At 42.5% G+C, this 11,668-nt stretch overlaps 1 protein-coding gene across 1 annotated transcript in view; it reads left to right on the top strand.

The window, feature by feature from the left end:
- The window catches only part of hecw2a (HECT, C2 and WW domain containing E3 ubiquitin protein ligase 2a), a gene marked incomplete at both ends in the record, with an annotated part of 45,592 nt that overhangs the window by 33,136 nt on the left and 788 nt on the right, over positions 1-11,668 (top strand). The window contains 5 exons of the mRNA XM_079254794.1: positions 2,050-2,179; positions 2,249-2,395; positions 4,135-4,249; positions 6,532-6,617; positions 8,557-8,669. Coding sequence (XP_079110920.1) covers positions 2,050-2,179; positions 2,249-2,395; positions 4,135-4,249; positions 6,532-6,617; positions 8,557-8,669 — 591 coding nt within the window. The remainder of the gene's footprint in view (positions 1-2,049; positions 2,180-2,248; positions 2,396-4,134; positions 4,250-6,531; positions 6,618-8,556; positions 8,670-11,668) is intronic.

Below are 11,668 nucleotides of genomic sequence, written 5' to 3'. Positions count from 1 at the left end.
TCCTCCAGATGATATATTGTCATATCGCCCAGCCCTGTTATTAGCTATTTGTCATTTTCTAGTCTTTGTATGACGTAAAGACAAAAAAAAATCAACACATGAATGCTTCCTTCAGATGGAACATGATGTAGATGAGTTTTCTTCCGTGCAGTGAATCTCTTCATCCAGTGACATGAAATCTGATCAGAAATGGTGAGATAAAAAGCCCAAAATAAACTGTTAAATTTTTTATTAAGCGGGACATATTTGGAAAAACGCAGATGGCAGACTGGCTGCAAGGCTTCCTTCTCTGCCTGAACTGTGAAACCAAATTATTGTCTTTGTCGTCATTTTTTTGTTGTTTTTACAAATATTTAAAAGAAACATGAAGTAAAAACTTAACTTTAACTATTCTTTGAATAGTAAATAAATGGTACAAAAAGACACATTTTATAAAATGTAAATAAAAAAGAATTAAATCATTTCCAAACCTCATGAAGCCACATTTTATTCCATCAAATCAGGCGGGGAAGTACAAAGAGAAGAGTGAAGTACAAAGCCTCTCAGAAAGATGTGCAAAAGGCAAATAAGAAGCAAAAACAATGATTTACAAAGCTCATAAAGCCACATTTTATTCCCAGTAGAACATAAACATCATATCAGGCGGTGAAACTGAGACATTTCATCATTTCATGTAAAATCTGAGCTGATTGTGAATCTGATGCAGCAACACGTCTGTAAAAAGTCGTTCCAGGACGATGTTTAGCATCGTTAGCATCTCCTCTTCTTCTAACATCTGGAAACATCTGGGAAGTGAGGAGAGCAGCTGCTGGAGTTTCAGGAGAGGAATGTCGTCCCGTTCTGGTCTGATGCAGGATTCCAGCTGCTTCCATGATGCTCCAGATGTTTGGTACTGGTGAAACTGGACTGCAGCAGACCAGTTCTCCTGTTCCACCATCAGGATGTGGTCCTGCTGGACCAGTTCTCCTGCTCCACCATCAGGATGTGGTCCAGCATGGTGGAACCTGCAAGGTCTTCCCTGAAAGAGACGTTGTCTGGATGGGAGCAGATGTTTCAGCATTGATGGAGCTTCCCAGATGTGGAAGCTGCCCACGCCATCGGCACTAATGCAACCCCATCCCATCAGAGATGCAGGCTGATAACAAGCTGGATGCTCCCTCTCCTCTTTAGTCTGCAGGACACGCCGTCCATGCTGTCCACAAACTATTCCACATCTTCATCCAGGTTTTCACTCAACCTTTTAGATGAGCTTTGGTCCAGAGAAGACGGCGTGTTTCTGGATCCTCTTCACGTATGATGGAGCTTTAAGCTGCATGTTGGATTTCAGCCTGAACTGTGTTTTTCTGGAATCTTCCTGAGTCCATGCACTGGTTTCCAGTAGAGAATCATGTCTGTTTTAATGCAGCGTTGCCAGAGGACCCCCAGATCACCAGCATTCAGTTAAACTTCCAGCTTGACCCGTGCACACAGAGATTCCTCCTGCTTCTCTGAATCTTAATATATCCTGAAACTGTTTGGATATTTTAAGTCTTCATTATTTTACATTTAGAAACATTTTTCTGAAATTGTTTCGCAATTCCTTGTCAGCTTTTCTCAGACAGGTGAATCTGTCCATCTTTCCATCTGAGAGACTCTGCCTCTCTGAAATGCTCCGTTCTTATCTGCTTCTTTTCAAGCCCTTTATTGTTCCAGTTTTTATTGATGTCTTACTTCCATCAGATTCAACATAAAGCTCATATTTTCTGTCAAATGATAAAATCTCTCCGTTTTAACATCTGACAAGTTGTTTATGTTCTACTGGGAATAAAATATGGCTTGATGAGGTTTACTGATCATTGGAATCCAGTTTCATAGTATCCCTACTTTATTTTAAATGGATAATTATATATTCTCTATTTATAAAGAAAATAAAATCCTTCTGAAAGTTGCTTTCTTTGATCAATATGATTAAAGTCTTGATACAGCTGATAAACTTGCTCCCTCACAGCTTCTAGTCTGTCCTGATTCCCTTCATAAACACTTTGTGGACTTCTGTCTGACTACCTGCAGTCCGTGTGACCTGAGCGACCTGGAGTTCCTGGATGAGGAGTTCCACCAGAGCCTGCAGTGGATGAAGGACAACGACATCGAAGACATGCTGGACCTTACCTTCACCGTCAACGAGGAGGTCTTCGGCCAGGTGGGTGTGGGTGTTGGAGACGAAGTGGTAAAGTGAAGGTAAAGCTGACGTCTGCCTGTGATTCTGCAGATCACAGAGAGGGAGCTGAAGCCAGGCGGGGCTGGTATCCCCGTCTCCGAGAAGAACAAGAAGGAGTACATTGAGCGGATGGTCAAGTGGCGCATAGAGAGAGGAGTCGCGCAGCAGACGGAGAGCCTGGTTCGAGGCTTCTATGAGGTATGAAACAGTAACGTTCAGGCGAAGCAGTTGTCAGCTGCCCACAGAAAGAGTTTCGTCTTCCATCTGGACTGTTATTTAGAAATGCTGAGCGAATAGTTCAGGAGCTTAGAGTGACGTTAGTCTCCATATAAAAGCTGAACAGACTTTTGACATTAGATGCAGCTGTTGGGTCATCATGAAAAAGTCATATTTTCAGCAGCTAGGGATGCCATACATCCATAGACTGTAAATATAAGATGGACGGAGCCTCTGTGACGTCACCCGTAGGTTTCTGAAGAGCTGAATTGAAGCTCATTGGGTGGTTCCCAACGCCGCCATCTTGGCAGCATCACGCATACCACCACTCCCGGAAAATACAAAAATGGCAAATAGGTGGAGCTGAGAGGGGGGCTGTGAGGGTGGGGCTGGGTGAATGACATCTATAAAACTTTGACCTGCCTGTTGGTAAAAGCTAACCGAGCTAACCCAGAGCTCACAGGAGCTAACCAAGTAATGGAGGCTAAGGCTAAAGCTAAACCCTGCTGTTAATCGTCTAAAAACCACGATTGTTCCGCATTCTGCCTTCTTGAGGCGGGATATCGGGTACCTGTCAATCAAAATTAATTTATTCATCATCCTAACCGCTTAATCCAATGAAGGGTCACAGGGAAGGTGGAGCCTATCCCAGCAGTCTTCAGGCGAAAGGCAGGGTACACCCAGGACAGCTCGCCAGTCCATCGCAGGGCTGAATCAAAATTATGAGATGAAACTACTTCTAAACAGATGAAATATAAAAATATATTCACCCACAGTTGTCATGAAGATAAACCTGACCTGTTAAACCTAAAATGGATTTTTTAACCAGGCTGTAAACATGTTTATTCCTGCTGTAAACATGTTTATTCCTGCTGTAAACATGTTTATTTCTGCTGTAAACATGTTTATTCCTGCTGTAAACATGTTTATTTCTGCTGTAAACATGTTTATTTCTGTTGTAAACGTGTTTATTTCTGCTGTAAAGTTGGTCTTTTTAACATGGGAGTCTATGGGGATTTGCTCTGTTTTGGAGCCCCTAGTGGATGAAGGGGGAACTGCAGTTTTATGCACCTCTGCATCGGCTTCACTTTTAACCACTGGGGTAGGTAATGTTAGGGAGCTAGCAAGATGTGAAAGTTGCACCCTGCCCTGGCTCCTCCCCCTCTGGTTTTGCTCCTTGTGAGATCCGAAGCTTTTTTATAAGAAATGAACAACTCCATTTGTGTCTGAACGTTTGGATTGGTCAAAGCTTTTACAGATTTACAGTAAACTAAGGGGTCTAACTATATTTCTTATTGTTCATGATTACAGAATGTATAGACTACTATCAGGACGAGGAACCAGTTCATCCAGAGTAAAATAAATGTGTCTGAGCAACGTTAGCTACTGTAGCTTTAACCGCTGGAGGTGCTGCATGCGTACAACACACACATCACGTCACTAAACCTTTCACAGGATGTCTGGAGGGTGACATAGATCATTTAAAAAACTGGCACAGATAACTAGATACTCCTCAAAAGCTCAAAGGTCAAAGATGCATTCCCCGCATCTCTGAGCAATTCAGAAGCGAACAACCTGATGGAAACTTCTCACAGTACGGGTCGACTCTATCTGAAATCCCTCACACAGTTCCAGGAGTGGGAAGCTTGCAACGGCAGAATGGCCGGGCCACACAACACGCTCCATCTGTCTCACCTGCTGCGTGTTCGCGTGTTTGTCAGGTGGTGGACGTGCGGCTGGTGTCCGTCTTTGATGCCAGGGAGCTGGAGCTGGTGATCGCCGGCACTGCAGAGATTGACTTGGCGGACTGGAGGAACAACACGGAGTACAGAGGAGGTAGGTGAAGCTGGGGGGCCAGACTGACACAGGAGGAAGAGGACGGACATGCAGGGTCTTTTAAGCTGCAAACGTTACAATTTTTATCCTAAACCAGTAACGCTGAACTCGTTTCAGTTCAGTTGCAGCGGCTGAACCAGTAAAATCACAGCATAATAGCTTCTAAATATGACTAAACACTTATTTATTATTTTTAAATGTAATCATTTTTATACATTTATATTCACTTAGTTTATGAAAACAATATATTTTATTTATTTTAATTTACATGATCTATTTCTTGTTTAATTGTATTTGTTTGCAGAATTTATTTATTTGCTCATTTACACCTTAATAACAACCTGCAGATCACAATGCAGCACAACATCCCCAACAAACGATTCTGGTTATCTGGAACTGGGAAAAAAAAAGCTTTTTAAGCTTTAGAAGTTATTCTAAATGTACATACATGTACATTTCCCCATGTATGTAGTAATTCTGACCAACCTAAACAGACTCATTCACAGTGCAGAGTCAGGGCAGATATATTAACCCTTTCATGCATCGTGTCCACTGCAGTGGACGGCTATTTAAAGTCTGTTTTATCGGATATTCAGAAGTCAGGATGGTATGTTTGTGGTTTTTCCGCCTCAGTGGACATTAGGAGAGTCACCCAACACACTGACACTAAACAATAAATTAATCTAGAATAAAATGTCATATATACACGTATATGTTTACCGCAGTAATAAATAAGACAAGAAATGATACAAGTCTATTTTATTTTTAGTATTTATATTGTATAAATTTGACTGTGTTTTAATTTGTAAGTGTTTATATAGACTAGATAAATAAACTAAATAAAAAGTCAAATAATATTAAAGACAAAGAAAAGCGTCTCTGTGCATGTCTGTAGACATAAAGTATTGCATGAAAAAATGTGTTTTTTAATAATTCATGCATCAGAAGGATCAGTAAAATGTATGTGAAATGTATATTTCCTGACGTAAATGTTGTAACATAAAATGTTTAATTTTATTTTTACAGTATTTATTGTTGCTTTTATGAAAAAAAAACCCCCACAGTTAATAATTGTAGTGCCATTTTCATGATAACCAGATCCCCAGTGGCCAGACTGGAAGCTCTGGTGGTGCGGTTGTGACCCCTGTGCCTTATGTTGACTAGTAGGGGTGGGAAACTTAATTATCAAGGTTTTATCCTTCACAATTTAATTTTTTTAAAATTTTTTTTTGTTGAGAAATGAATTTTTATTCCAAAAAACAAAGGTAAATCCATTATAAACTATTTGTCATTTTTGTTTTTTATTGATCTTTTTACTTGTCTTCTTCATATCTAGTTATATATTTTAGCAGCAGAATGATGGTCTGGCTACTGGGTTGGTTTTTCCTGATTGAAATCAAGAAAAATGACGAGCAAAAACAAGTTTTATACATTTTTTGTTTGTTTGTTTTTAAATCTACAAAAATCAGCAATATTGAGAGAATCACAATTTAAGCCGAATCGACACCTAAACAATCAGAATGGAGTCGGGATAAAAGCATATTGTCACAGTCCTGATGACAAGTGTGTGAAAAGTATTAGTTTAGTGTTTAGCAGCTTCTCTCCGCTTGTGTAAGTATTAACAGACTTGTGAACTCCCTTAGTGGCCGTGCACCAACATTTACAGTCGTTTAACGTGTTGCATGAGCGTGCACTTTGCTGAAACCTGAAGCTGCTGCAGGAATTCATACGAAACAGTGACTGATGGCTTGAAGCGATGCCAGAGCAGTTAGCATGCTAAATGGCAGAAAGCAGCAGAGTCCTGGAGGCATTTGATTCTCTACCAGCAGGACTTTGTTGAGAGAGAATCACTGACACACATCTCATTCCGCTTTCTTTAACATCTTGATTTATTTTGTGTTATTTAATTCAGTCTTATCTGGAATTATTCACTGTTAATGTTGATGATGTGATGTAGAAAATAATCATGAAAGAACTGTCTTCATATGAAGCATCGCGTGCACATCGGACACGGTGCAGCCTTTTAGATTTCATTAAAAGGTTTTTTTAAAGGTCGGCCCAGGAGAGACGGGGGAAGTGCAGCTGACACTCAGCCATGACTCAGTGTCGGCTTCTTTTAATACAGGAATCGACTGAGACGCTCAAAACTGCTTCATCCATTAAACATTAACCAGCAGAGCACTGGGAGAGATTTGGAGGGGGGGGGGGGGGGGGGGGGGGGGGGGGGCTTATTTGTTATTCATCTGAGTCATGCACCATCATCGTCGTCTCTTTCTCCTCAGGTTACCATGACAACCACATTGTGATTCGCTGGTTCTGGGCAGCAGTGGAGAGATTCAACAATGAGCAGAGGCTGCGGCTGCTGCAGGTAGGATGTGCACGCGCTGCCCCCGTGTGGAGGCAGGCGGCCAGCTTGTTATGTAACAAGCTCCGACGATGTGATCATAATCTTCCCTTTGTTCAAATACAACATACAGAGCAAGCAGATTTACGGGGTGGTTGTCTTTTAGTGGCAAAGTAACCTCCAATCAGACTGATTTAAATCATAAGGAAAATACATACAGAGGTATAAAAGTAGAAGTAGAAAGTAGAAGTCCTGTCCGGCAGATCTTTCCATCCAGTCACTAAACCAGGTGGATTTAATCAGCTCCGCTCCACTGCAGGTAAATGATCCTGTTAGTGAAAACACCTGTTCTAAATGCACAGGTAGATCCAAAATCCTGGCAGGAGTTCTACTTTATTTTACTTCTACTTCTACTTTATACACCTCTGAATATATAAATGCAGTTGTGCTCATATTTATTCATCCTCTTTCATTAAAGAAGGAAAAAAAACAGCTGCCTGTAAAATAAGCTGAAATTGACTAAAGTAATAATAAATAAAAATTTTATGACATTATTTTTTAATAATATTTTTTGAAAAGCAAAGAAATAATATAATTTATTACATATTCCATCAGTCATAAAGTAATATTTAGTTGAACAATCCTTTAATGTTTCCGCTCCAGTCAGGTGTTTTCTGTTCCTCTCAGTCAGACTTCTGCACCTGTTGACAGGTATTTTGTCCCACTGTTCAACAGAAAAGTCTCTAATTTGTCCAGGACACATTTGTCTGTTTGTTTGTTTGTTTTTTATTTTTTCAACTCAATTAAATTAAAAAACAGTGTCTTATATTACTAAATTATATTTTTGCAAAAGTTTAGTTCTTGTTCCTTTTTTTAAGTCACCAGTTATTTGAGTGACTGTTGTAAATTCAGCCTTTTCTGTAATGAAAGGGGATGAAGACATATGAGCACAACTGTATGTGCATAAAACAGTGCAGAGTGCAACTCGGTAGTAAACCGTCTGAGTTGTAAAAACGTTCCAACCTTAAAGCTGCAGCTCTCATGTATTTTATGTCACACAGTTGTTCATTATGTCCATTCATGGAGCTGTCAGTGTGCAGCGGGATGTTGTTACAGGATGAGAGAAAAAAGAGAAAATGACAGCAAGAAGTCACATCAGGCTGACTTTTACAATCAAATCAAATCAAATCAAATTCACTTTATTTATCCGTTAGGAACTTCATTTGCGGGTAGAGCACAACCATGACAAATAAAATAAAAAGACATATCTACACACACAACTCAACATGTCAGTTAATAAATAAGTTAAAAACAACAATTGACACCAATATGCCATACACAGTCATAAATATAACAGTCTGCAATAGCCATCAACCATTTAACAGACGGATAGAGGTGGGAAGGAAGGTGGAAGTGGCCCTCTTTGTTCTCAGAGGCTGGACTGGCTGGAAAGATCTCAGAGAAGAGACAGGATGAAGATGGTTGCTGGATTAGCCGTTATTGGGGGGGCGGTTTACTGGATGCATTAAAACTTTATCTCTGAAAAGTTTACAGCATCTTCCGGTTTAAAACTTTATTTATTCAGTTGATACTGAAAACTAAGACTTTTATGAAGAAGCAGTTTTTTTCTTCTCTTTCTGAGGAAATGCAGCTTCTGCTCATGATATTCTGTGTTTAGTCTTGTCAGCTACATTTTGTGTCAGACTAAATCCATTCCTACTCACAGCAACAAACGTTCTGGGCGAACCGTAGCCTCCTCTTCCTCAGCTGGACTTCTGTAATGTCTGCAGGATGTGGAGGGATTGGTTATTAGTAAATAAGTCTTTTGTCTTTGCATTTTCAGACATTCTCCAGATATTTTAGGAAAACATCTTCCCTCAGTGATGCGACACGTATGACAGTAAATCTGAAAGTCTAAACTGTTTTTTCCTGCTCTGGTGACCGTCTGGCTTCCTCTCTCCAGTTTGTGACTGGCACCTCCAGTATTCCCTACGAGGGTTTCGCATCCCTACGAGGCAGTAACGGACCCCGTCGGTTCTGTGTGGAGAAGTGGGGAAAAATCACCTCCTTACCCAGGTGAGATCGCCATCTGCTGGGATGATTTACAGGAAAACAGCTCAACCATCTTTTTATGATTAATTATCAGGCTAGTCAGCATTTTAAAAAATATTATTTTTACGTATATTTTCTGACTCCAAGCTGTATAAACATGGAAACTTGCAGCTCGGCATGGCAGGTGATGTGTGTGGCCTCGTGGGAGGAGTGTCTGAGTCTGGTCCTGGAGATCCTGCAGCGTTTAGATGCAGCGCTTCTCCTTCACACCTGAAGGAGATAAACGTCTGTTTACCTGGCAGGAAGAGCCGACCGACATGCAGAGCCGGGAATCCGGACGTCTGATTGGGATTCCTGACGTCTGATTGGGAATCCGGACGTCTGATTGGGATTCCGGACGTCTGATTGGGATTCCTGACGTCTGATTGGGAATCCGGACGTCTGATTGGGAATCCGGACGTCTGATTGGGTATCTGGACGTCTGATTGGGATTCCGGACGTCTGATTGGGATTCCGGACGTCTGATTGGGATTCCTGACGTCTGATTGGGAATCCGGACGTCTGATTGGGATTCCGGACGTCTGATTGGGATTCCTGACGTCTGATTGGGAATCCGGACGTCTGATTGGGAATCCGGACGTCTGATTGGGATTCCGGACGTCTGATTGGGATTCCTGACGTCTGATTGGGAATCCGGACGTCTGATTGGGAATCCTGACGTCTGATTGGGTATCTGGACGTCTGAATAGGATTCCGGACGTCTGATTAGGAATCCTGACGTCTGATTGGAATCCTGACGTCTGATTGGGAATCCGGACGTCTGATTGGGAATCCTGACGTCTGATTGGGATTCCGGACGTCTGATTGGGATTCCGGACGTCTGATTGGGAATCCGGACGTCTGATTGGGAATCTGCTGATTGGGAATCTGGACGTCTGAATAGGATTCCGGACGTCTGATTAGGAATCCTGACGTCTGATTGGAATCCTGACGTCTGATTGGGAATCCGGACGTCTGATTGGGAATCCGGACGTCTGAATAGGATTCCGGATGTCTGATTAGGAATCCTGACGTCTGATTGGAATCCTGACGTCTGATTGGGAATCCGGACGTCTGATTGGGAATTCGGACGTCTGATTGGGAATCTGGACGTCTGATTGGGAATCTGGACGTCTGATTGGGAATCCTGACGTCTGATTGGGAATCCGGACGTCTGATTGGGAATTCGGACGTCTGATTGGGAATCTGGACGTCTGATTGGGAATCTGGACGTCTGATTGGGATTCCGGACGTCTGATTGGGAATCCGGACGTCTGATTGGGAATCCGGACGTCTGATTGGGAATCCTGACGTCTGATTGGGAATCCGGACGTCTGATTGGGATTCCGGACGTCTGATTGGGAATCCGGACGTCTGATTGGGAATCCGGACGTCTGATTGGGATTCCTGACGTCTGATTGGGATTCCTGACGTCTGATTGGGGAGCTTGTGTTGGAGAAATGGGTCATAGATCTTTAGGACCAGACTTTGGCACTACTGGCACAAGATGAACCTACAGATTATTATTAGGAAGTTTCTTTTCCTCTCCGGCAAAATGGGCCCAAACAGGTTCAACTCACCCTCAAAAGTTAAAAACTGTAAAATATCTAAGATATTTGCTGTGTAATAACAGAACCATCAAACATTTTGTTGCAAACAATCCGCCGGGTCACAAGAACAAACTATGCCGATAAGTTGTGAAGGATGAGGAAGAATAGAGCTTCCAGGAAGCATGACGTTTCCTGAACTGACGTGTTCATTGCTCACATTCATGCATGATGACAGGAGACTCAGACCCAACGACTCAACAGGATGTAAAGCAGATTTTGAAGTTTCTTTGGGCTGAGATGAAGAATCCTGAGGCTGGATCTGGAACAGGTCCAGAGCTTTGACACCAACAGGGTGGAGGGCGTACTGGTTTTAGTAAAGATGAGCTAAAAGGCAAAGCTCTCACCAGTCAGTCTACGTTCCAGCTAACTTCAGCGATGGTCATGAGCTGGAGGAGGTGACCAAAACAAGAAGATTTTCCCTTACGCCTGCCTCCCGGTCACCGGTACCACTCAGGTCCGGTTCAGACTGGTCCAGCCTGCCCGGGCATGTGTTTGTCTGTAGACAGACCTGGAAAGAACAACGCACACAAGACGAGCTCCCAATCTCACCGCGCTGGGACCCTGCATGACGGCGAACAGGAGAAAGATCTCCGACAGAACGACCAGAAGCGTCTACTGGCTGTGATCCTTGGCGTTAAACATACGGGGTTCCCAAACATTTGCTTTTGGGGCATTTTTCTTTTTCAGTCATCACAAATGTAAAAGTTGAAAATAAAAGATTGAATGTCTCATCTTTAACTTCAGCTCCTACTGGCCAAACAAGGGGTGCTCAAACTTTTGCATACGGCTAGATTTTTAGCCATTATGCAGTAAAATATCACGAACATTACCATCTAAAATGTTGACATTTTTACCAGTTTTTCATGTATAATGCACTAATTATTCATCTGCTTGTCTTTTCTCCTGTTTTTTTGTTTTGTGTTTTTATTTCCTTCATGTGTGAAATGTGAAAAATGCCATAAATCCTCTTCAGGGCAATAAAACTTTTTTATTTCTCAGTTAGTGGAGATGTGTGGGGAGGCAGGAGATAGGAGGCAGGAGGCAGCAGATAGGAGGCAGGAGGTAGGAAGTAGGAGGCAGGAGGTAGGAAGTAGGAGGCAGGAGATAGGGAGCAGGAGGTAGGAAGCAGGAGGCAGGAGAAAAAAGGCATGGAGCAGGAGGCAGGAGGTAGGAAGCAGGAGGCAGGAGGTAGGAGGTAAAAGGCAGGGAGCAGGAGGTAGGAGGTAGGAGAGATAAGGCATGGAGCAGGAGGTAGGACGCAGGAGGTAGGAGAGATAAGGCATGGAGCAGGAGGTAGGAGGCAGGAGGTAGGAGGTAGGAGAGATAAGGCATGGAGCAGGAGGTAGGAGGCAGGAGGTAGGAGGCAGGAGGCAG

This window comes from Telmatherina bonti, assembly GCF_933228915.1.
Source record: "Telmatherina bonti genome assembly, chromosome: 15".
Taxonomy (NCBI): Eukaryota; Metazoa; Chordata; class Actinopteri; order Atheriniformes; family Telmatherinidae; genus Telmatherina; species Telmatherina bonti.
The sequence above is the reverse complement of the archived record's forward strand: the minus strand, read 5'-3'. Positions and strand labels throughout refer to the sequence as shown.